This window comes from Erithacus rubecula (assembly GCF_903797595.1).
Source record: "Erithacus rubecula genome assembly, chromosome: 10".
NCBI lineage: Eukaryota > Metazoa > Chordata > Aves > Passeriformes > Muscicapidae > Erithacus > Erithacus rubecula.
This window is the reverse complement of record NC_136662.1, coordinates 28,774,894-28,799,898: the sequence shown is the minus strand read 5'-3', so window position 1 is coordinate 28,799,898 and position 25,005 is coordinate 28,774,894. Positions and strand designations below refer to the sequence as shown.

Genomic DNA, 25,005 nt, shown 5'->3' with positions numbered 1-25,005 from the left:
TTTAGAGGAGCACTCTGATGTTGAGAGGATGCTCTCAGTTTTAGGCACCTAAAAGGTCAGACCCTTCAGGGGACTTGTTTCCCATGCCCACTGTGGGATGTTCCTTGGAGAGAAGTGATTTGAGGATCTCAAAGCTGCCTTTGTGAGGGGTTGAGCTCCTTCTGCTAGCTTGAAGGAAAGAAGCAAAGATCCACTTTGGTATTTTCAGGAAGATTTGAAAGTCTCAGCCTACATTATGACCAGAGATCGGTGATGCCCAGCCCAGTCCCCAGTGGAGCTTTCATGGAGATGTCGGCCCCTCTTTCTTTCTCTCCCTGTTCAAAATCAGCAGAACTACTGGAAGAAGGAGAGGGAGGTGGGAGAATGTGGATGAGAAAATGGGGCTGGAAGGAGGTAGCAGACTGGGACCGGAAACAGAAAGGTCACAGCGGGACAAGCAGAGCAGCCTAATCCAGGAGCAGTGCAGTTTAGGAGGGCACCAGGCATACCTGTGGTGGGCACAAACTGCCTCTGCCTGTATCTTGCTCCTTCCAGATAAAAGGCAAACACACACACACAGCTATGGGAGCCAAAGAGCCGGGGAAAGAAAACCCAGGCTGTCAGCCAGGTTCCTGTCACTTCCACCTCTAAGTCTCAGCATTTACAGCCCAGGTATTCCAGACTGTTTGGAGGGAACGAGCAGCAGCAGAGGGTCCTCACGCTAGTGCAAGCTTTCTTTTCAATTTACTGACAATCTGTCTCTGTTCCCCTATTCTTTTTGGAGTCATCAGTCTCCTGACATAGGAGATGAGGCTTTAGGCTCCTTTGTCACCATTCCTGCACAGCAAATCCACTCTCCCCCAAGGTGGCTGCCTCAGAAGAAGGCTGGATCCGTGCTAGGCTCTGCATGTTCAGCTCCTGGACTTAGGCAAGTGCTCATGCCTTCACCTCAGATACAGCCCTTACTGGCCTCAGACATCTCACTTGCCTCCTCTGTCCATTAGGCTTGCCTGGTTGGAGGATTGACTCCAATTTTCCTGGCTTCCTTGTTAATCCTCAAGAAGTGCCACTAAACCAGATCAGAAGAAGCTGGGTGTGGGAGGTAGTCCAGAAATTTGTAGCTCCTATGAAGTTGCTGTGAATTTATGTATATAGTTTCATTTTGGCTTTAAAAAAAAAAAAAAAAAAAAAAAAAAAAGATTTGTTTATTTTCTTTCACATGAACTACTTATTTCATATATGTGGGCGTGGTAAACACCCCACCCTCTACCCTGGGGTCAGCCTGGACTAACTGTGCTTGAAGTCCCTGGATGGATGCTGGCAGTGGGTTGAACCTCCAGAGTGAGGTGGTCTGGGGGGCAGGTTTGGGGGAAGGTGTGAGAGGCCATACAGGGCACTGACTCTGACTGGGGCCACTCCAGCACCACATCAAAATGAGAAGCCTCGTGAGAATGATGGGGCTGCAAACCACAGCCTACACCTGAGCAAACTGTGGCTGCCACAGTGTGTCCTCCCCATGCTTGACCCATCTCCCCAGGCCTTCCTGGGTACAGGGCCTCTGCCAGGATTTGGAGAGCAGCAGGAAGATGCAGTGCTCAATGAAAAGTCATGTGTGGCTGGGATGCTCCTGGTTTTTAAAGGAGTTTACTCAGTGCCTGAGGTATTGCGGTTTCAGTGATTTCACACTACCAGTTTGTTTTCTATCTTTATAACCCCCAGTGCTTTACCCATTCCAAGTCCTGCAGCTGGATAATACTCTGTGAGCCAGGAAGTTAAGAAGGGGAAATGCTGCTCGTGGAGCTGGGCATCCAACATGGATTGGTACTTCTTGACCTGTGTCTTTGCTTACCTTTAAACCTGAGCAGAGCGAAGCATCTGGTCAGATTTGGGAGAAAGCAAATCTTGATGGGGACATCTTTGCGAGGGTAGTGACCATCTTCCTTATGGAAAGGGCAGGCAAACAAAAAAGTTAAATGAGGAATGGAATGAAACCACACATGCCTACAATGGAATCCAGAGTCCCTCTGCCTCACCAGCTTTCTGAAATACTTCACAGCTGCAGTTCTCTTAGTTAACTCAAGGCTGCTGCTGTAGGGGTGATATTGCAGCAGCCCTCTCTGCTCAGGTGCTAACACCACAGCCATCCTCACTTCTCAGGTGGGCTGGAGGGAAGATTTGTGCAGAGATCTCGGCCAGTGCACTTGCTGCATGCCATTCCCTACCCTGCCTGCCTCTGTGTTACCTGCTGGAGCCCACATTCATCTTGGCAGGAACCCACTGCCCCGTTATACAGTCTTGAGAAAAAACAGATCCCTGGTTTCTGAAGGGAGAAGGGGACTCTCTAAGAGCTGCAAATATTTAAAAATATGAGAATGCTGCAAAAGCCTCTAAAATGTCTCATCCCAACAGAAATCTGACAGGGAACACTCCTAGTCTGGCAGTGGGGTGCAAATGGGGTACCCTCCAGGCTGTGTGACCCTGCACCATGTTTGGGGGCGCAGCTGAGTGGCACCACACAATGCCATGACCCTGCCCCACGTGTTAGGGGACACATGGGTGGCCCCACACTCTGCTGCCTCTCAGAACAAGGGGCAATTTAGTGCATTCCCCCAGGGGTTTCTCTACCCCTGGTGGCCCCCTCCACATACCTGTGGCAGGCTATAAACACCCTAATGTGGTGCCTGAAGCCCTGCCTGCTGGCACCTGTGGTGGGAGAGGACAGGCAATTGGAGTGTGCTGTCTAGTAAAGGAGGACAGGAGTGGGGGGAAAGTCTCATTAAAGATGGAACAATCAGATTTGGCTCAAGTAAAGCCCATCAGGACAATGACATGTTCTCTGCTGAGAGAGGCCTTGGCCAGCCTGGTACCTCATCAGTTTTGATGCCTCTGTGTAAAAGATGTGGTGTCTCTGTCACTGCCAGGGATGGGAGACTGAAAAGTGGGTAGGCTCTGCTTCTGGACTTTTTCCTTCTTTCTTTTCTTGGCAAGTAGTTTGTGTGTGGGCTGTTTTAGTAGCATAGGGTGGTACTGGTCTGCTGCAGCACGGCAGCCCCTTGGTGAGAGCAGGATTGACAGATCTGGCTGGAGTACAAAGAGGAGCCTCAGGAGTAGCTGGGCACAGGCCAGAGGATTTACTGGCGGAGGCAAAGCCCATCCAGCAAAGTATGCAGCTACTGGCAGTGAGACAAAGCAGACCAGGACCTGCAGGGACTGTGGAAGTAATTAAGGGCACTGCAAGAGATGGGGAGCAGTGGAGTGGTGAGTGCAAACGAAATGCATCCAGTGCTCCTAGATCAGTGCAATCCCCCAGGGAGAAGAAAAGATCCTGGTTAAGCATGGGGTGCCCCTGTGGAAGATGTGCCCATGGTGAGGGATTGTATGGCATGGCAAAGTCCTACACATGGGGGGTGTGTTTGTGCTCCAGGAGAGATGTCTTCAGTCTGCTCCTGACATTTGTGGGATGCCTGGTGCAGCCAAGGTGGGGTGTATGGGGTTCTGCAGGCCAGTCTGGTGTCTGTGTTTCCCCAGGAAGTTCTTGAAGGTCCAGTGCCTGGAGAGTGGGCAGTGGGAAGAGGGGCACTGTGTCCCCGTGGTTTGCAAGCCCCCGCCCCCTGTCTTCGAGGGCATGTACAACTGCACCCAGGGCTTTGAGCTGGACAGCCAGTGTGTCCTCAACTGTGAGCAGCAGGGACAGCAGGTGAGTGTCTGGGGGGAGGCAGACATTGACCACACCTTGTGTTTTAGAGCATCTACTGTGCAGAGGGGCCCTGCTACAGTTTCACCCATCTCCAAGGCCAAAAGCCCTTTTACCACCGAAGAGCAGACCCTTTACAAGCCCAAAGCTGTTTTGGCTGGGCCCCATACATGGCACTAGCTGCACCACTTCCTGGGGATGCTCACCAGCTCCCTGGGGACCTTGTCTGGAAAACAGTGGTCCTAAGCAAGCTGGCTTATCTTGGGTGAAAAGGGTCAGAAAGCACAAATAGGAGGCTTCCAGCAGGTTTTGGGAGCTGCTGTGAAAGCATTCACTTGGTATGATGGACAAGCTTGCAGCAGCACTTGTGCTCACCGAGGGGTTTCCCCGAGCGTGGAGGCTGCTGCCAGCTCTCCCACCCAGGTATCATCAGTGCTTGGAAGTGTCTTGTCAAAAGAAGTGTGCCTGATTCCCTCTGGTCATATTCAGCAGCAGCTGGGAAACAATTGCTTTTCTGGTCAGTGCACATAGGCTGGACCAGATAGCTGCAACCCAGATGTCTTGGGAAACTTTTCTGTGGATGTGGCTGGTGGGAGGGGTGTGCTTGCACAATGCTCCAGTGGGGATGGGCACTGGCCAGGCAGGGTGAGTAATGCCTGCTGCTCTCCCTCTGCTTTGCAGGTTCCCATCATCTGCACTAAGGAGGGCGTGTGGACCGAAGAGTTCAAACTGTGTGAGAGCTTGCAGGGCACCTGCCCATCGCCCCCGGAGCTGAATTTCGTGGAGTACAAGTGTGAGCAGGGGCATGGCATAGGTGAGGGCAGATGAAAACCAAACAGAAACCCAAACTTTGTGTTGACTCAGTCATCCCAGAGAGTCAATAGTCACAACAGACTATATATAGACTCTTCCTGTACCAATCCCCACTAAACAGGAAAAAAAATTCCTGTTTCCTCTCCATGATCTTTATAAACACAGAGACAGGGGTGGCTTTAGTCTTGTGCTCCCCCTGGTTGCACTCTTGGGCAAGACCCAAATCTGAAGCTGTCTCCAGCATTAAGCATCTCTCTTTTCAGAAGCAGCAGGGATTGTCTTTAGGGCAAACCCAGCTTTTGTGCACATTTTTGTGATCTGTAGCCCTCCATCTTTCCTGAGGTCTCTCCATTTGCTACTACTGTTGCTGTTTGCAAGGTTAATGTGACAAGTCCTAGATAAAAGCAATAAAAGCTGCAGTGACAGTTGGGTGTAACAGGGCACCAGATGAGGGACTGCATCATCCGTTTGCCTGCAGGACTTGGTTCTGTTTTCCTTTCAGGAAAACCTGCAACACTCAGCCATGGTTGTTGCATCTGGTCTAGCATCCCTCTGGACAGGATGTTCAAGGATGCTCTGAAGCAAATGCACCAGTCACGCCAGTCTGGTCAAACCAGGCTGAGGACAGTTTAACGACAGGGACTACTGAGGTTAAGCTCAGAAGAGATCTGATGTGAGGCTAGGATTAGGGCTGGGATCCCACCCTTTTTTCCAAGGTGTTTTTTGCAGCTTTTTTTCTTCCTGGGTCATGGAAAGGCAGTGGGAATTCTCTGTGGTAGAAAAATTGTGAAAGATGTTTTTTAACATGTCAGCAAATACCATATTCAGATCAGAATTATTTCATGCTGGGTCCCGTGTCCTGCCATCAGGGTTGGAATCTTTCTCTTAGATTGTGCTCAGTTTTCATTTCATCTAGGAGAAGATAATTGGGCACAACTTCTGTAGGCTCTTGGATAATTCAGGATCTGGGGAAGTAATTGCTATCCCAGATTGGGAGGAAAAGAGTCCCCTCTATGTCTGTCTTTACTGTCAGTGGTAGCCTCCTACAAGACATTGATGCCTGGCTTCTGGTAAGGTCCTCAAGACTTTCCCTCCATCCACAGGTGCTGTGTGCATTCCTTCCTGTATCATTCCTCCCAGTGATCCTGTCATACTGCCCAAAAATGTCACTGCTGAGACAATGGATCACTGGCTGCAGCCCACCAGAGTCCAGGTAAAAGGGGAGATGAATTTTTCTAGCAGGGGGATTGCTGACAGCATGGAGAGGGGATCTCCCTCTCTATCCATCTGATGTTTTGAACCAAAATCTCTCCCTCAGGTGAAGAAGGGTAAGACTTGTAAAGACAAACAGTGGATGCTACTACGCATCCTCCGGCTCTCCTGCACCAAAGTTCAGCATAGTTATCAGCTCCCAAGCCAGCTTTCAAGGAATTGCAGAATACCACAATATATGAAGTTTAATGCAAGAATCCTACTGATTTTTCAGGATGTGCTGTGTGCCTAAACCCATTAAGTTGCTGTTTATTGTAGGTCAGCGTATTGGGAGAGCAAAAGCCGCCTCTGGCACAGTGTAAGCCTGGGTCCCCAGTTACCTGGCAGCAGAGATGCAATCCTAGGCAGGCATTTCCCTGCTAAGGAAGAGGCAGGGAAGGTGTCTCCAGCTGCCAGGAGCTGCTGGCCGGCTGGGTGCCTCTGCTGCTGGAACAGGGGAGCCTTTCCCTCCCCACCTCTTACTCATATTGTAGGCAAAGCAGCTCAAATAGTTTGGATCCTCATGGCATGACTTTACCAAATAGCAGCTCTGCCGGGGTAATATTTCTGAAAATAAAAACGAGATGTATAAGGAAGGAGGTGGAACAAAGAAAAGCAAACAATCTTCCCAGGAGCCAGTGCTCCCATCCAAATGCTTCCCCCTCCTCTTGGGAGCCCGCAGGAGGCTCAGCATCATTCCTGTGGATACTACTGTGCATTGCCTTGAACCAGACCCACGGCGAACAGCTGCCGGGGGTGTGAGGGTGCCTGGGGCATGTGGGAGAGTTAAGCACGAGCCTTGGAAGGAGTCCTTGCCTTTGAGGGATCGGATGGCTTGGCCTGTTGAGGCAGTGGCATTCAGCTTCCCTTTCACCACCACTGCAGGCTTTCGTGCAAGGGAGGCATTTTGCAGAGAGGAGGAGGAGGAGGGAGAGGAACACTATTTTAAGAAGGAGCTCTCTCCCTGAACTATCTTGTTTTCCCCTCTGTCCTGCCTTCTGTCTTTGCTCCTCACTTGGCTCCCCCAAGATTCCAACAGTTTTCTCTTCCCGGGAGCTGCCACGCTCCATGAGATGGAGAGGATGGGGCAAACAACACTGGGAACTGCAGAGACCACTCAGAGAAGGCACAGTCCCATTTTGTTTTCAGCTCTGATTCATTACATTCTTCAGCTGAGCAGGTTTGTCTCTCTGCCATTATTTCACAGCCTGGAATATGAGGATACTAATATGAGTATGCTAAAATGGCATCTGAGTTGCACAACAACCACATACAGAATAACTCCGTGGGGTTGGGATCTATGCATCCTCTTGGCCGAGCAGGAATTGGTGGGCTCTGGAAGTTCCCAGTCTTTGCCCCATGAGGCTGGCTCTCTCTGGGACTGCCCCCTCTGCGCTGGCTGAGAAGGGCCAGACCTCATCCCCCTGCAGCCTCATCATGGCTGTGACCAAAGGTGCTGCAGAAGGACCTGCAGCTGGTCTGTGTGGGCAGAGCTGCCCCATGCCTAATTGCCGTGCCACCTGGGAATGCTGGAGCTGGTCTTCCTGCCACTGAACATATCAAACAGGAGGCTGGGAGAAAATGCACTTACCCCTCTGTGCAATTCCCATGCTGTGAAGGGCATCCTAGGACATTTTCACAGGCCAGACACCGTTTTATTGGGCCTCAGATTTCAAAGCTTGCCTGAGCTTTACAAGGAGGAAATTGCATGTGTGGTGGGGCTTTTCTTCCCCCTGTGTAATCATGAGTGTTCCCCACAAACCCCAGCTAAATGAGCAGGGTGGTGTGTTCCAGGGCTGGGAAACTGAGCCCTTCACATCTCGCTCTTGTGTCCATCTGGCTGCAACAGCTGAATTTGTGCCTTGTAAATACCAGTGAGAATCTCAGAGTGACCGTGAGTCTGGTGTATCTACTTCAAGTCAGGTCTGGGGAGATGAGTCCTTCCAGGATGGAGTTTTCAGAGCCTGAGCAGGGATCAGTGAGCCAGTTGTTTGTAGGCGCTGAGTGATGACCAGCTGAGAAGCATCACACAGAGACATGATGGTAGATTCCAGCCTCTTGTGGCTTACTTCCAGCAGCAGGGAACCAAGTCAGACGTGGTGGCACTGCCAACCAAACCCACTTCTCAGGTAGTCCCTGTCCTTTTCCTTGGTCCTCTTCCAGTTTTGTATCAATATAGAAACATAGAATCACTAAGGCTGGAAAAGACTTCAAAGATCAGCAAGTCTAACCAATGTACATCTACATACACACACTCTCATGTGTTTTTTCTGGCCTCTGCCTTGAACAATGTATCCTGGTCCTTGGGTTCTTGGGTGCAGCTACCCCGGGTTTGCTCGGCCTCAAAGGATACAGGGGGTGTCACTACTGTTCTGCCCCACGGTGAGTAATGTAGTGTTGTAGGAGACTCTCTAGCTCCAGGAAGCACTACTGGCTGTTTCCCTGCCTCATCCATCTCCCCTAACTGCTGGCTTCTCCTCCTCTCCCAGACCATTGTGTGCACGGGCAGGCTGCGGTGGTATCCGGACCCCTCTGTCATTCACTGCATCCAGTCGTGTGAGGTAAGCCCTCCCTGTTGTCAGCATGAGCTGCCTGCTCCTCGCAGGAGAGCTCCTGGCAGTGAAGACCTGCTCCAGCACTGCTTTGACCCTATGTTTGCTCCAAGCTGGGCCAGGGCTTGCTGGATGAGTGGAGATAGCAGAGGAAGCATCCTTGGGTAGAGTCCCCACAGCCAGGATGATGATGGGGAGCAAGAGCTGCACAATAACCCGTTTCCTTCCTTGCCTGCTTGGTTTTGGCCATCCCAGGCATAATATTCTAGCAAAAAGATTTCACTGGCAAGGGGTATCCCCCAAAAGCCTGAGCTGACTCCAAGCTGGAATATTTCCCTAACCAGAACCGCAGTTCTAGAGTAACATGGGTCCAGAAAAGCCCTGTGTGACTCACCTGTCCAAATCAAACAAGCAGGACTTCGAGCCTTGTATATGCAAAACAAACTGCTTCTGAAGAATCTGCAGACAAAGAATTCCTTGCAGAAATTGGTTAGCCACTCATTTAACTTTGAATAATGACCAGGCAGGAGAAAATCATAGGCAGCCTGGAGTCAGTTCACAAAGAAAATTAAAAATAGGCAGTCTTTGTCAAGCACTAGTTGTTATGATTGAGGATAAAAGGAAAAGCAGGGGGGGTGGAGATTGGATTTTGGAATGTTGTATGCTGAAAATTTGGGATTTTTACCAGAAAGGAAAATGTAAATGGAGTTTGCACACCAAAAATAGCTTTGGGGTTTGCTGATTATATTTTTTTCTTGTGCTCATTTCAATGTGAATGATTAGTTTTCCTCACTGGTTCTGCTGAGCTCAGCTCTTTGTCTACTGAAGTGTGGGGGAAAGGGCAATGTTGCAGGGGGCACGTCCCCAGGAAGGAAACCTTATGGTCTACAGAAGGTGCAGCAGTTATTTCCCAAATTTGGTGTCTATGTTGTGCATGAGACACACACACACGGTGTCTGTGTCTACTGTGAGACACAGGCAGAAGGAGCAGGGGAATGAGGTGCTGTGTGCTATAGAGGTGTTTGGTGATTGAGTACCAGAAGTTAGTGATCCTCTGACATTTTGGGAGCTCTGTGTCTTCTAAACCACATCTTTTAGCACAAATCTGGTGTTATGTGTTTGAAATGGGATGGCTTAAGTGCAAGAGCAGACCAGATGATTGAGTGATTGTCTCTGTGGTGGTTCTGCTAGCAAGGGAGAATTTCTTGTGTTCTCTGGGACTAGGTCCTTTCAAAAAAGAAGCCGATGGAGTGTGAGATGTTTCTTCTTCCCTTCCTGTGCAGCTCAGGTAACATAAATCCAACACATTTGTGAGTGAGGGTTCTCCCTTAGGCTCAGGTACACAACTGACCCTTGTGTTTCCTTCTCTGTGGTTCCTGTGCTTCATCTTGGCTCTGTGTGTTCAGTGAGAGATCCCATAGGGAATGATGAAAAATGCCAGTTCTTTTGTTTGTGTGTGTGTGTGAGAGAGAGAGAGAAACTGAGTACCTGAAGTCTCAGTGTACATCACTGTGCTCTCATCAACCACCCAAACGTGCTCACAGTCAACATGAGCTCTTTCTGTTCCTATTTGCATGTCACCCTTCTTTACTCTTAGAAAGCAGTCCCAGGCAGGACTCTTGGCACACAGGAGGTTAACCAACGCAAAATCTTGCAGTGTCCCACCAGAAGATGGAGAGATTCCATGTTCTTCTTCCTTGTAGACTTTTTAATGATTTTTCTGCTTTCAATTATTGTTTTATCAGGAATGACCAAGCAGTCAGTACATAATCTTCTATCCAGGGTCTCACCAAAGCCCTGCATAAAGCTTCCTTGTGCTGGAAATGTCTCTTTTGATGGGACACAGGACTATATCTGTTGTTTCTGCAGTTGCATCAGTCTGGCAGTTCAGATATCCTGAGGTCAGCAAGTACACGCAGATATTTCTTTTCCTCCTTTGTTTCCAACTTATGAGCACCAAGCTAACAGCAGATGTTTTGCCATCAGTACAAGAGCTTGCCCTTTAATTTTACGCAAGAGAATGTCATCTTGTTTCTCTCTAGTCCTTCAGGTCATCTAACTCTTTGTTAGATATCCTGATCCTCCTCTATGGAACAGTGCCTTCTTCCTTGTTACCACGTTCATCAGGACCAGCCTATTTTTAAGGTCACAGTCATTCACTGTAATACTAATGAAGATTCATCCTTAGATAGTTTCTTTCTCCCTTATGCTCTCCTTTTGGATACAGCTCCCAGCCTCCTCTTCATCTCTGTTTTCCTTCTCCTCACTTCTCCATGCATGTCTTGGTTTATTCTTTTCCATGTGTTTCCTCCTATGGTGCTGCAAGCTGTTAAGGTTGGAACAATAATCCAAATTCTCCTAGATAACTTTTTTCCCCCCACATGATTTTCATAGTAGTCATTTTATTGCCATAAAGAATAACTCTTAATGAAAGTGCCTCATTCAAAGTATTGGTCTGGGAACTGCTGCTTGGCACTGGCAAGAAAGGAGATGTCACCTGTCTCCCCATTTGACCACAGAGTGTCCTGAATGTTGTTTCTACCTCACGTCTGCTGAGTTCCATCCTCATTCCTATTCCTCTCTGCCCTCCTCCTTGTGATGAAAAGCTCTGCACTTCTCAGAAGCTGTTCCACTTCCCCCAAGCCCTTTTGGATACGGAGGCATTTCACAGCTGGGGCAGGGCAGAGAAAGAATATAATCTGTATTCTGTTCTCACTACACGGTGGGCCCCCTCACACACATGGTTCAGCTTCACTTGCCATGTCTGTGGGCCATATTAGTCCCAGGTTCCCTCTCATTTCGTAGGAGCCCCTCAATGGAGACACCTCCTTTAAGAGCCCAGACTGCCATCATTGGGCAGTGAAATGCTGTTCCAGTGGACTGTCCATGTCACCTCGGGTCTGAGTCACTCCTTGGAGATTCCGTTGTCTCTCCATTGACTGCCAAGTGTGTGTTGGATCAGGAAGTTTTCTCTTCTGGATGCCTCGGTGAGGGGAGCAACCCTACATAACAGAAATCCAGGCCACCTGGCAGCTTGTACTGTCTCTCTCTGGTGGAGTCACTTCAGGCCGGGGCATGGGAGCAGTAGCCAAGGCTCAACCTTCCCCGCTTCATCTGGAGCTCTGCCTCGTGTTGGAAAGTCCAGGTCACCGTGCAGTGGCATTAGAGGGACTCTCGCTCATCTTTATCCTGTGCTGGCGGTGGATCAGTCTGCCTGTTCATCCCTCTCTCTGCTCTCCCTGCCTCCCTTCCCTTTCTGTTAATCTGGTCATCCATCTGCCTCCCGCTCTCTTGCTGTGCCTTGCCAAGTTCCCCGGTGCCGGAGCAGTGAGGCACGTACTTCAGGGAGGGAGGAGGGAGGGAGGGAGGGAGGGAGGGAGGGAGGGAGGGAGGGAGGGATGCAGCCCTTTCCAGAAGCCCGTCAGGAATACGAGTTAGCACTGAGCACACTTTGCCTTTTGAGGGCCAGCGGAACATCTCGTCCCCTGCCATCAGTAGAAAAACAGATGGCAGCACCAAGGGAGGGGGCTTGGAGCTGTCAGGAGGGGGGAGTGGATGAGGAGAGAAACCCCTCCTCCCCTCCATGGGTTGTGAGGAGGTGATTTTGGTCCTGGTGGTGTGTTTGACTGCTGTGAGGGAGGTGTTTGCAGCATATGAGTTACATTCTCCTGAGCCATCCCAAGGTGATCACCTCTGATGTGCCTAAAAGTAAGTGAGACTGTTGACTTCAGAGGAAGAGACAGCATGTACAGAGGTCCAGGTGGCTCCCTTGGACTTCTCCTGCCACAGTCCAAAGTAGTCTGTGCATGAGCATGGCTGCTATAGAGCCCCTCCTAGTTTGCACCCTTTTGTTTCCCACCACAGGGGCTCCTGTGCTTCACTTTGTAGATGTGGTTTAGGTGCAAAATTTCACTTATTTTGTCATCATCAGTGTTTACCTGATGTTATTCGCAGGACAGGGTAACCACCACTGTCCTGCTTTAATGCACTCAAAGAAAGCTAGACTGCTCTTTCAGTGAACATGGTGAACATGGGCAGCTTTTTTTGGGCAGCCAACACGTTGTGCAATATGCTGTCCTCATTCTCTCCTCCAGCTTCACGTCATTATGTGTAGGTAGCAAAGGGTTAATTGGAAGGGACTTGAACTTGAGGTCTGCCTCATGTCCTGGATGAAGATGGGCAGAGAACAGAACACTGTTGTGAGCATGAGCTGCTGGGAATTTCTCAGATCTTCCCTGCACAAGGACAAGGTCTTGCTGCCCTCTCATGCTGCTGGTCACGTTATCACAACTGTAAAACTTTAATCTGTTCTCTGTTTTGTGGTTTTCCTGAGGTATTACAATGGAACTGTTTAAACAGGGACTGAAGTGTGTGTGGTTGCAAGTTGTTCCTGAGTCTCTCGATCCAGCAGGTAGTGAAGGACCCTGAAGGATCCTTAGCTCTTCCCACCAGCATGCACAAAACCCTCACTCGGCACACATCTGTGGCTTGTGTCTAGCATTTCTCAGTCAGAATTAACCCTTTGGAAGGCATATGCAATAAGGATGGTGGGAAGTGTCACCTAAAATGTGCTGTTCTTTCATGTGATGGGAGACAGGGTGAGACTTGTTCCCTGGGACAGCACTGCAACTGAGGTCCAGCTGCCTCTGCTCCTCACTTACCCAGACTTGTGGGTCTCTGATATTGTACCATGGCAAAACTCAGCACAGGAAACTGGTAAGAAATGAGATGCTGATGGAATGCTCTGCTCCAGAAAAGATTGTTTTCTGTACTTCTGAGGCTTAAGGCAATTAAGACTACAGGTATCCCACCTGCACCAAGGAGATTCTCTAGAGCAACTGGAGCAGCGTGGCCAGAATTTAGTCAATGTCTTGTGATTCACACATCTTTTTCCTCTCTTGGACTTGGCAGTGCTGTACCTTCTACCCTGCTTACAGCAGCTTGTATAGATAGTGAGGGAGCATGAGGAGCAGGTAGTGGTCACTTCTGAATCAGACCTGACCTCTGGTGAAGGCAAAATCCTTCATACTGGGGAGGTGGAAGGCAGGGTGGAGAGCTCTTTACATACCTGTTGGGTACATTTTCATGCTGCTTTTGGAATGGGTGGTGTGGGCTGCTCAGCGTGGGATTTTGCCTTCCAGGAGATGATTCCAAAGAAATCTGTTTCTCTTCCAAAAATGCTTCTCCTAAACAGTCAAAAGATCTGTGTCCCCTGCTCACAGAGTGTGATTGTAACAGCATCATTTTATTAGGCAGAGGGAAATAAAATAATCACACAGCAACACAGTGCAAGGACAAGGGACAGGTGCCCCTCCCCTCCCTGCAGGGACAGGCTCACAGGACCCCAAAAAATGCAGGGTCTTTTGGCATGGGTAGGGCTCCAGCACCCAGACATACCACCAGTGGTGGTGGAGTCCCAAAGAGGTGGAAACAGCCTCAACTTCCCCAAGCCACAGTGCCAGCAGCCCTGCACTTGGGATGTGCTAACCTGGGCTGCTTCTCTGCCCTCTCCAGTTCAGGTGCTTTCCCCTCATCCCTGTCCACGTCCTGCTTTTCCCCCTCCTAGCAGTCACAATCATGCAGCCAGTGGTATAGACAGAGTGGAAAACCACTGAAAGCACCCGCTGAAATAAAAATCAGTGAGTTATTTCTGATAATAAACATCTCCAAGCGTAGCCCAGCCAACTGCTCTTCCAACACGAATATTCATTCCCTTTCAGCTCCTTCATCCCTTGTACATTGTTTTTCTTTCTGTTTAAGATCTGTAACAAGAACTTGGCAGAAACCAGATACAAGTGGGTCAGGAGGCCCTTGTGGTTTTCAAGGCTTGTTTTCCATAACCCGTTCTATCCTGTAACATATTTTGCACAAATGGCTTGGCAGGAGATCTAATCCGTGCAGCAGGCGAGCTGCTGATGGCAGGATGGCAGGCTGGTGCTCATGGCACAGGAAATCCTGCCTTCTCTTGTGTGTCCCAGTGCTGTCCCTGTGACTGGTGGGCCACCGTGCTTGCCAGAAGCACTACTGACACACAAAAACTTCCTCTGCTCCTCCCTCTCTGCTCTTTCCTGCTTCTGTTTATCTTCTCCTGTTAGCATGGAGATCAGGGTGTAAAAAGGACAATGCTGAGGAACTCTCTATGAATAGATAATAGACATGGATGTTTTGATAGAAGCAAAGATCTGCTCTGGTGTGGTGATCTGCACCAGCATTCATCCCTTTCTTCCCTCTTGTCCCTTGGACTGTGCAAAGACCTTTCCAGATGGCTCTCTGCTGAAACATGAGGCCTCTGAGCAGCACAGTACAGAGGGATAAAGAAACATCCCCATTCAGGGTCCAAAGTGCCCGTGTTCACTTTTGCAGCAGAAGTATATCTGAGCCAAATCCTGGCCTGGGACACAGAAGGACCTTCAGGCACCCTGAAGGAAAGGACCTTCTCTCCCAAGATGGCCACTGACAGCAGCCTGTGGAGCCTTTGTGCACTCCATCCCCCTTACAGACATAAACCCTGCACAACCTCAGCACAGGCTGGTTCACATGGGCCCAGCTCTTAGCAGAAAACCTGTGTCCAAGAGCACCCGCTGTCCTGAAGAACACCTAGAGCTCCACACCAAGACTGCTGGAAAGGTGGTATGGCAGTACCAGTGAAGGTCCATGAGCTGAAATGAGACAGCAGGGTGTCACAACCCTCCAACCCACCACCTCTTCCCTGAAGTGTTCATTCAGATATATGGAGAATGTTCTCAAGCAGCAAGCCTCTTGTTTCTGTAGTGAGACTTGAGGAGAAGACTGGAGCTGGAGCACATTTCTGAGATGTGATACATACAATCTGCATGCTGAGCTGATGAGTGGCTCAGGGACATCAACAGGCTCAACAAGCAGTTGGAATTTCTCTATTTTGCTTTCCGTCTGTGTCTGAGGTGATGGGGCAGGTCCATGATGTCTCCAACAAACCATGCAACAGACATGTACCTCCAAGGGACATCTGCCACAGTTCAAAAGGAGCAGAGGGATGGCTTAGGGGCCAGAGACTGGAAGACATAAAAATGGACAATGAAGCATTAAGTCTCTAGGATTTAGTTTCTCTTCTTCAGGCCACTTGATCCCAGGTTCCTGTTTCCACATGTCTAGATGTCTCTTCCTCTGGGTGGTGCTCACCCTGCTTCCCTCTTTACAGTGGGCCAAGTAGACCTTGCTCACTGCTCAGGGTGGCTCAGGGCACAAAAACATCCCAAAAAAACTTTCTGAGCATAAGCTAGACCTGTTCCCTCTCTGTCCCTCTGTTTTTCAGAGCCAATTTCCTCCGTATGCCAGAGAGACTCCAAAAAGAGAGAAGGAAAGTGAATGTGCATGGGGTGTCAAGGGGGGAAGAAAAAATAAAATAAAAGACACTGCAACAGAGAGAGGGCCAAGAAAAATATTTAATCCAAACAATGAACATTGTCATTTCCTCCCACAGTCTGCATTCCCAGTCAACTTCCCTGGGCAAGCAGGGAGAGCCAAGAATGACCGGGCTGTCTGCCTCACCAGCGTGAATGTGTGTAAGGAAAGGGATGTGTCCTGGGGACACAGTGCTAGAGCATCACCTCAGCCAGCTCCTGTCACATCTCTGGCCTTAAGGACTGACAGCTTTCTGCAGGGGAACCGTGGTTTGGAAGGATTAGAATGGGAATGTGAGGGGGAATTTTCAGGGACCCAAGCTGGGGTAGTGGATGTATTGGGGCTTTAAGTGAAACCCCAGTGTAGATGTTTAACAGGCTTTGGGCACTCTTCAAATCCTCCCAGGGACCTCCCAGACCTTTTGGAAAGATCTTGCTGGTGACTGAGGTGAGGAAGAAGGGAAGACATATGGCAGGGAGAAGTTGCCCTCTGCCTCTCCAAGGGCTACTGCAGCCTGTCCATACTTTTCCTTTTCCCACATATCCTGCCTGCACCTCCCTGCCACAGACAGCACCTTCACCTGGGACATGGCTTCTCTTGCATGCCTAAGATCCCTGCAGCTGTAGCCCTCTCCAACCCTGGGGCAACTCATATTTCATGTGCCATGGTTCTGTGAAGCCTGCTTTGGGCTGACATCCCCCTGCCACCAAAGGGATGGGGTTTCCAACTCATCTTCCTACCACTGGAGACTCATCTGTCCTGGGAGCACAATTACCAGTGTTGATGCACAAGGTGTGGGTCTGAGGGCAGCAGCAGCTTTTGCAGGGCTGGTCCCTCCACAAATGGTGGCTCCCCTGTTTCTCTGAGGCTGCTTTCAAACTGACAGCTGAAGAAGCCAAAAACACTTGCATCTTCTCAGCCACATGTTTTTTTACCATGCAAATGGTCTGAGCTTGACGCCCAGAATACCAATTCCCAAATGGAAAAATGAAAGGACAGCAAAATTCATGCTGACTTAGAAGCTCCGTGAAAGCAAGCTATGTACCCTCCCTGGATGGATCAGTCTGGGAGAAAGCATTTTGCTTCTTAAGGCTGAACTTGACTCCCTGAGACTGGAATCTGGCCTTTCACTGGGTGGGTGCAGATAGAAAATCACAAGCACTTTCCATCTTAGTGGCAGATCAGGGGAGTCTTTCAGCTCCTCAGTTACACAGTTGGACAGGTGAATGCTGACTTTTTTCTTTCTTTTTTCCACCTTCCTCTAAAGCATCTGGAAGGAGGCATGGCCAAAAGCAAGGTGCTGTGCCTTCAGGTATGCTCAACCAGAGCAAAACCTGCATTCCTGGAAAATAAGGTTTGTCAAACACCAGTAGTACAGCACTAAAATATGTCCAACACTGATGTGATCTGTGATTGAGTCTTCGTGATCCACCTTTCCTGCTCACCATGTTGCATCCTTTCATGCTCTTTCACACTGAATCAACATACATGTAAGGTGGATTTGAAGAAAAATGCCTGGACCCTGCCCACCTCACTGAGCGCACTGGGGACTCCCTACTGGGCAGGATAACAGCCCCAGGAATGGAGCCAGCCTGGGGAATCTTCAAGGGTAGTGGAAAAATACTGTGCACAGGCACTGCTCCTTGCGTGGCATCTCCCAGCATCCTTGAGAGAAACTCTACCACCGAGCACTCAGAGATGCTTCTGGCTGGGATGGATTGGGATCTAACCAGTCCTTTCTTAAGTCCTTCCTTTGCCTGCAATATTTCTCCCTCTTTCATTTTTTTTCCCCCTCTATATTTTTTCTCTTTCCATCTGTGCCTCTCTCAGCTTTGAGAGCGAGTGTTTTTTTAGCCTATTTAAATTGCCAAGCACTTGCTTTGCCGTTGCTATTTTTGTGCCGGCAGCACAGGGCTCTGGCCCGGCCGTGCCAGATGCTGCACCTCCACGTGCTGACACACGCCCCACTGGAGCTCCTGTCTGAACAAACAAGGAAGATGGATGGCCGACGGGATATCCGCTGACACAGCACACCCCCAGCCCAGCAGCTCCCCACCACTCAACAGCGTACAGCGCCGGCTGCAAGTACCTTATTCATTTTTTCCTTGTTTATGAGAGACGTTTCAACCAGCCCACTACCCCCCCACACTGGAGGATGCGTATTCTGGCAGCTGAGAGCCAGCTGACCATTTCCCTGGATAACATCCATCACCTTCATATGGCACAGCTGGGCATTGATGTTTTCCTTTTTCTTGCTAGCATCTTAAAACATCATCAGGAGTTTTTGCAAGTCGCAGACGTGAGCAAACCGCCTTCTCCCACCACTGGCATTGCTTTCTGTAGAGCCATGCGTCTCAAGCACAGGCTGAACCAGTCTCCATGGGTTCCACCCTCTCACATCACCTACCCTTAGTAGATTGTATTGTTTGTGTCCTCCCTTGCCATGCAAGGCCAAAACTCCTGCAAGGCCAAAATGAGACTGATGCAAGTACTCCTGCGCCCTGGAGGGTAAGCAGCACCTCTTTGTGCTTGCAAAAACAAAACCGTGTGGAGGTTCTCAGTAAGGCAAAGGCACAGGAGTGTGTTCTCCAAATACTAGGCAAGGAACATGGACAAAAATCCCCAAACACTGTGCCTGGCTCTTCTGAGCCTCAAGTCCAATTAGTCATTTTTTATTTTCCCTTCATATGTTTTTCCAATGTAATTTGGAGCATGAGTTGTTAAGTTTCCCCACCAAGTGTTGCCATAGGAGCCTGTATTTGTTTAGGGTGGGGTGTGGGCTCTGGCTGGGGGAGAGGAGGGGGCAGTTAGCCCTGATAGGTGTAGTGAGAGACTGCGAGCCTCTCCTTCCCCATCCTGTCCCTGCCTCTGTCCTCCCCCTACCTTGCACGCAAGATCTGGAAATCATTTAAGACCTGTGCAGCCAGGATGGGCAAACCTCCCCATAATTGTATGGAAACTACCAAAGCGACGGGTGTTGTTTTGCCAGTGAGTCATGATATATGGAGCAAGGCTCAAGGAAAAACTCCACTGTGTGGAAGGCTGCAAAAGCAAATCACACCCAGAAGAGCCTTCCCCTGCCAGCGACCCTGGCCAATCCCAACTGCATCCTGGCACCTGCCAGCCCCAACATCCCTGCCCTGGCCCTCCTGATGCTCAAAGCTGCCTCGATACTAAGATACCTTCTTTCATCACACTCATTTAAGACCCTCCTGATGCTTTTTAGTGGAAGAGGAGTGTTAACACTGTTGCCTTGATGAAATTGCACTGTGGTCTCCTCTGGACATGGTTTGTGACAGCAATGATTGGAGTCAAATCCCTTCTTGTTTTTGACCGAGCTACTGAACTTGGCTGTGCCTCAATGTCCCAGCTGTAGGAAGGTGTGCTCTTTTTTCTGCTTTTCCAAAATCTTCCATGCAGTCTCTCAGTGGCTGCCTGAATTTGGCCTGTGGCCTGTGCTACTGATAGCACAGAACAGACTTGGTGGTTTGCCATAATCCCTGCTGCTACTTCCTAAACTGTTATTAGCCTGTGTTGAGCCCATTTCTGTTCCTTGTGAGTCATAAGGACAAAAATCCACATGGGTTCTCTGGTTTTGGCATGGTTTTTTCATGTGAATTACTGGTATTATCACCAGACCCACATGTTGGCTTTGGCACAGTGGGTGCAGTGATATTTTTCAGCAGGCTCTCATTCAGTTTAAGGGTGCTACATGTGAGTGTCCATCATCAAAGGCTGAGTCTGGGCATTTTTGGGAGTTTGGTTGTTGTTTGGGGACCAGATCCAATGAAATAGGTTAACTGTTTCCATGAACAACAGGACCAGGCTTCCACCAAGTGTCCTATTCAGTCTGGAGAAGACTCTGTGGAGACCTAAAAGCACCTTGCAGGACTAAAAGGGGCTACACAAGGATCAGAGAAGACTTTTGGCAAGGACATGGAGTGATAGGATAAAGGGTAGAGGCTTTAAACTGAGAGAGGGTGGCTTTAGACTAGATATTAGGAGGAAATTTTTGACTCTTGAGGGTGGTGAGATGCAGGCACAGGTCCATCCCTGGAAATATTCAAGACCAGATTGGATGGGACTTAGACACCTGGTCTAGAGGAAGACGTCTCTGCCCATGGCAGGGGTCTTGGAATGAGATGGTCTTTAAGGCCCCTTCCAATCAAAACCATTCCATGACTCCACGATTCTGATAGAAAACGTGCTCCTGGAGATCACCCATGGGTGCTGGGCCAGTAAGTACAATCACAGAGCTCAAAGTGAAAGAAGCATTTCATAACTAATCCCTCTGTCAATGAATGGCTTCTCCATCCTGTAGCTAGTTCAGTGGCTGCTTGACAGTGCTGGTGTAGACCTGTGATACATGAACCTTGCTGCCCACTGCTCCTGGTGCCTCCCTGCCAGTGCTTCCCGTGCACGTCGCTGGTCACAGCCTTTGCACAGGATAGTTTTTCAGCCTTCACTGGCTGCTTCTGAGCCCCAGTTGCTTCTTCTCTGATCAATGACTCAAAAATAAACTCATTTTCTGAATGGCTGCTCATGCCATTTAACATTTCTGACACAATTCCATGATCCTCTAGCTGCTGCCCTTGGAACACCCACTACTCCATCCACACCAGCTGTGATATCTGGTGCGCTTTGGCTTTCAAGAGGGGGCTGCGTATGGTGGAAGTGGGCACAGGGGACTTGCTGAGGACTTGGGGCCTCTATTTTGTGGGAAACCTTATGCTTTTGAATGGCCTTTAACAAAGCCTCATTCCTCTGCCGTAGCCCTTCCAAGCAGATGGCTGGTGTGACACCATCAACAACCGGGCATACTGCCAGTATGATGGTGGGGACTGCTGCTCCTCCACACTGTCCTCCAGGAAGGTAAGACAGCACCTCCCGTGGCCGTGGCCAGGATCTGTGGATTCAGGGGTGACCGTTATCTATGTTCTTTGGCTTTGCTGGCTGTGGAACTGAGCCTGCAATGTAATTCTCCCATGAACGGAGAACAAACGCCTGATTTTAAACCAAAGCCAGCTGAGGCTGATGGACATCATCGCACTGATTAAGAGTGGGATTTGGACTCAGGCCAGTGGGATTGAAACCTCAGCCCAGCTCCCACTGCGGCTTATGGGATTTCCTCTTGTTTTGGGAATGTGTCCCAAAGAAATGACTTCCATAGGACATAGTGCTAGACATGGTGAGTCAGAAGTCACCTTGTGTAATTGAGTCTCAGGAGTTTTTTTGGTATGGTCCACTGGAATCTTCTACAAGTGATGTTTTCCTTCTTCTGAGGAGGGAAGGAGGGAAGAATAGTATAGAGGGAGCAACTTGGCATTGGGGTTGCACAGACCCTTCTTTGTCTCCCATCACCACCTTCCCTTCCACCTAACTCACCATCCAGCACTCACAGCCCATTCTTCCTAATCATATCCAACAGCAAAACAAATTACAGGGCATGAAATAATTTCTCACTGCGAAAATATGTGAATTTGGATCTTCTCATCTTTGTTGTGGAGCTTGAATCATTTCTCCTTTCATCACACATACATACACTGAGAAAAGGAAAAATAAAATCCTGGGAAGATCCACTTGAGATAGGAAAGAAGAGGCTTTACACCCAAGCGATGAGTGAAATCCCCACAACAATATCATGACATCTCAGAGCAAGGCATGGCCAAAATAAAGGATGGGTTCAGAGTGGAAAGCGGGAGGGGGTGAGGGGTGAGGTCAGTCCCATGGCTCTCAGGAGACCCAGACCTAGCTTGCATCCCCCACAGCTCCCAGATCTTCTGTTCAGCAAGCCTCCAGCATATCCCTGTTAAGGCAGGTGGAGAAATACAGGGTTTAAGCATCAAAAAATCCCCAAAGCGCTCCAGCCCTTCTTTTGCTGATCCAGTCTGTGAAAAATCAAATGTGTTTTCACAGTAAGAAAAACTCCTGGCTCTGAGCCTGGTGTGTATAAAACCTCTGAAGGAAACTGTTTTCTTGGCTCCCATGGCTCATTACCAGGCAACTGTCTACCAGGAGTCTGATGCTCATGGTATGCCCTCTCTCCTTTCTCTGCTACTACCAGCTAAGAGGACACAGTCTTGCTTGGTCACATGCAGTTGTTGTACAGAAAATAATGTGCAATGAGCCTCCCGACTGGCACAGAGTGTCTCAAAGCTGCACAGCTCGTGAGTGGCCCTAGATGAACCCACTGCCTGCCCCATGGAAGGCTGTTCCTGCTCACAGAGCCTCCATCGTGCCTGACTTTCCTTAATCCAGAATGCACACGGACAATGCACCTACCCTGGCTTTTATATTGGGCAGTGTGGAGGTCAGCTTTGCAGCTGGGAGCTTGGTTGAGTTCCTCCAAGAGCTGCAGAAGATGAGGCTACGTTATCTTCGTGCTTTGCTGGAAGAGTCAGGAGTAGCTGACAGGTCCACAGGTTCAGACATGGATGAAGGGGGTTTTCTAAAAGGGACCAATTTAAAACTTTAATCTGGAGGTGCCTCACCACTGCCAGGCCTAGTGTGAATGTCTTACACCCATCAGAAGACACTTCTTCCCGGGGTTTGACATTTGGGGTGCAAGATTCAACTTGACCTTTGGGTGCAAAATTAGAAACCCATTAAAAGGAAAAGGCTCTGGAAAAGAATTCAGCTGGGGGCAGGTTGTATCAGAGCCTATTAGTGCCAGCAAGGGGGCAGGTACCTTTGTCCATAGCAGGGTGGAGAGGCCGTGGGGGGCACAGGCTGTCCCAGGGCGGAGGCTGAGGCGTCCCTCTGTTCCCCAGGTGATCCCGTTTGCTGCTGACTGTGACCAGGACGAGTGCACGTGCCGCGACCCGGCGGCCGAGGAGAACCAGCGGCAGAACCAGCGGCAGAACCAGCAGCAGAAGCAGTAGCGGCAGCAGCAGGGCCTGTCTGGCTCAGGCGGGGCCGCAGTGGCGGGCGAGGGCAGAGTGCGGGCAGAGCCGGGCGGGGTGGCACCGCACGGGGGCTGGCTCTGGCCACAGCACACAGCAGGGCAGGCGCATGGTCCCTCCCCATCGCTGCTCCCTCCAGCACACACAGCTCGGCCTCGGTCCGCTGCCACCCCAGCCACACGGGGCTGGCTCCATCCGCTCTGGGACCAGGTGCTGCCGTCAGTGTTTGTCCTGGTCTGGCTCCTGGGTGTCTGTCTTTGCTCTGGATTTTGTCACTATTCACCCCTCTCTGCTGTACAGACTTCTTTTTGCAAGGTCGAGGTAGTTGTGATCTCTCTGCAAATATTTAAACTTAATTATATCTGTATACATATATATATATAATATATATATAAATATATATTATATTTTCTTTGCTCTCGATGAAGCTGAGAAAGGATATCCTTTATCATACACCCATGCTGCTGTGAAGTACAAACCATTGGGAAAAGGTCGGGGCGGGAGGAGCAGGGATTTTCCCTTTCCTTGCTGAGGGGGAGCTGCAAGGAGGACAGAGAGAGAAGCCAAACATCCAGGCCATGCCAGGAGAGAGCTCCCAGGCATGGAGGCTCGCACCTCAAGGTGACTTGGGCATCTTGCAGGGACCAAGTTTTGCCCTTGGTATTTGGCAGTGCTTTGCCTTGTTCTGTGTAGGGTGTGGATCAAGATCACGATTCTGGGGTTGAGAAAAAAATGTTACTGTGCTCTTGACTCATCCCAGTGAGCACAACAGATTCCAAGGGCACCACAGGCATCCATCACACATTATTTTAGAGCGGGGTTGTGTGTCCATGGGGATCACTGAACGGTCAATAGGAGCAAAGACTCAGCATGCTCCCTGTGTCTCACCCCCCCAGCCACTGCACACTCAACTGGATGCAGAGGCCAAACCAGTGTAGCTGTGTGATGCTTGAATGAAGGTGGTCCTTCTTCCTGAGGTGGTCCTTCTTCTCTTTCCCTCACGTCTGAGCTCCACTGAGTTGTGTTGTCAGCAGCTCTCAGACGAGACTAGACCCTGTGATGCCAAAGGGACCAAAGGAACCTGTCAGGAGACTTTGAGAATCATCTTTTCTCATTGGGATTTTCCTCAGCATTTTTATTATCTCTGTCCCAGCCCCTCACGCTGCACATACAGTTGCTGACTTCCAAGAGGCTCTTGTTCCTGTAGACACCAAGTGAAAATCTGCATTTTCAATTTTGGCCTCAAAGAAGCCCAGCAAGAAACTCTGCCTCCCATAATTGATTCCCAGAACCTCAGCTTGGACCCAGTCACATAAAGGCAGCAATAGGGAAGGTACCTGGCTCCAGCTGGGATTATCACTGGCAGTTTTCTGCTGTAAAAATGCAGAAAAAAGGGATAGAAAGAGGAGAACAGAGCAGAGAAGGGACCACAGAAGGGACTCATTGCAGTGTGCTGGGGTGAGCTGCAGGCTGGGAGCAAATGACTGCAGGCTGCCCAGATGTGTCCTGCTGCATGGGCTGTGCTGTTGCATGCATTCCAGCCAGTTTGTCTGGTGAAGGAGTGGTGGAGAGAGGGTGACACGGTGTGGAGAGACCAGGAATTTGCAAGGCATCGTTTGGCTTTCAATAGCTCTACCCCATCCGGAATTCCCATCAGGAATTTCCTACAGTTGTGTTTTACTGGAGGATCTGAGTAGAGGCAGAGGTGCTCAGACATCCTACCAGCATCTAGGCAGGAGATGCCTTGTTTTCTCCAAGCCCTTTCCTCACCCCAGGTCTAGGCAGAGATTTGAAGAGAGGTGGAGGACAAGGAGTCCCATCTCTTCTTGGGACACTGACTTTTTTTTCTCATCATGCACAGGTGACACCACCCCAAAATTCACTGTCAGTTGGGCAGATAGCAGCAATATTTTGTCAGATACTCATTTTTCAATAAAAAAACAACCCTCAAGCAACCCAAGGAAATTCAAATAATAGTTGCCCCAACAGCCCCAGGATGTGCAGCTCAGGCAGCCTGTCATTCTCCATCAATGCAGGAAAGGAGAGATCCAGGGATTCCAGCACAGCAGAGGTGGGGTTCTTGCAGCCCCCCACAGATGGGGACAGTGGGACATGGGATGAACATGACACAGAGCAGCAGAATTTCAAGTCCCACCATCTTGCCATGACAAACCCTTCCCTGCCTGGTGTCAGCATTACCTGGATGCCTACATGAAAATGCTGTTTTTTCTCAGCTCACCTGTGTGTGCAAGGAAGGGACTGTGCCACATGGACAGGGGAACTGGGGGGTTGGGATGGGAACTGCTGGCTTGGCTGGTAGACATTTGTGCTTCTCATGACCAGACAGCTTCTATGTATTGAAATACTGTTCTATAGCAACACTGAGCGGTTTTTGTCCCCTTTAGGGTTTTTTTCACAATGGAGGCTGCTGCTA

General features: G+C 49.7%; 1 protein-coding gene across 1 annotated transcript in view; it reads left to right on the top strand.

The window, feature by feature from the left end:
* The window catches only part of PAPPA2 (pappalysin 2), an 86,571-nt gene extending 64,008 nt beyond the window's left edge, over positions 1-22,563 (top strand). The window contains 6 exon segments of the mRNA XM_079314632.1: positions 3,508-3,676; positions 4,355-4,487; positions 5,590-5,699; positions 8,227-8,298; positions 20,443-20,541; positions 22,440-22,563. Coding sequence (XP_079170758.1) covers positions 3,508-3,676; positions 4,355-4,487; positions 5,590-5,699; positions 8,227-8,298; positions 20,443-20,541; positions 22,440-22,550 — 694 coding nt within the window. The 3' untranslated portion in view covers positions 22,551-22,563.
* Positions 22,564-25,005: the final 2,442 nt, after the last annotated feature.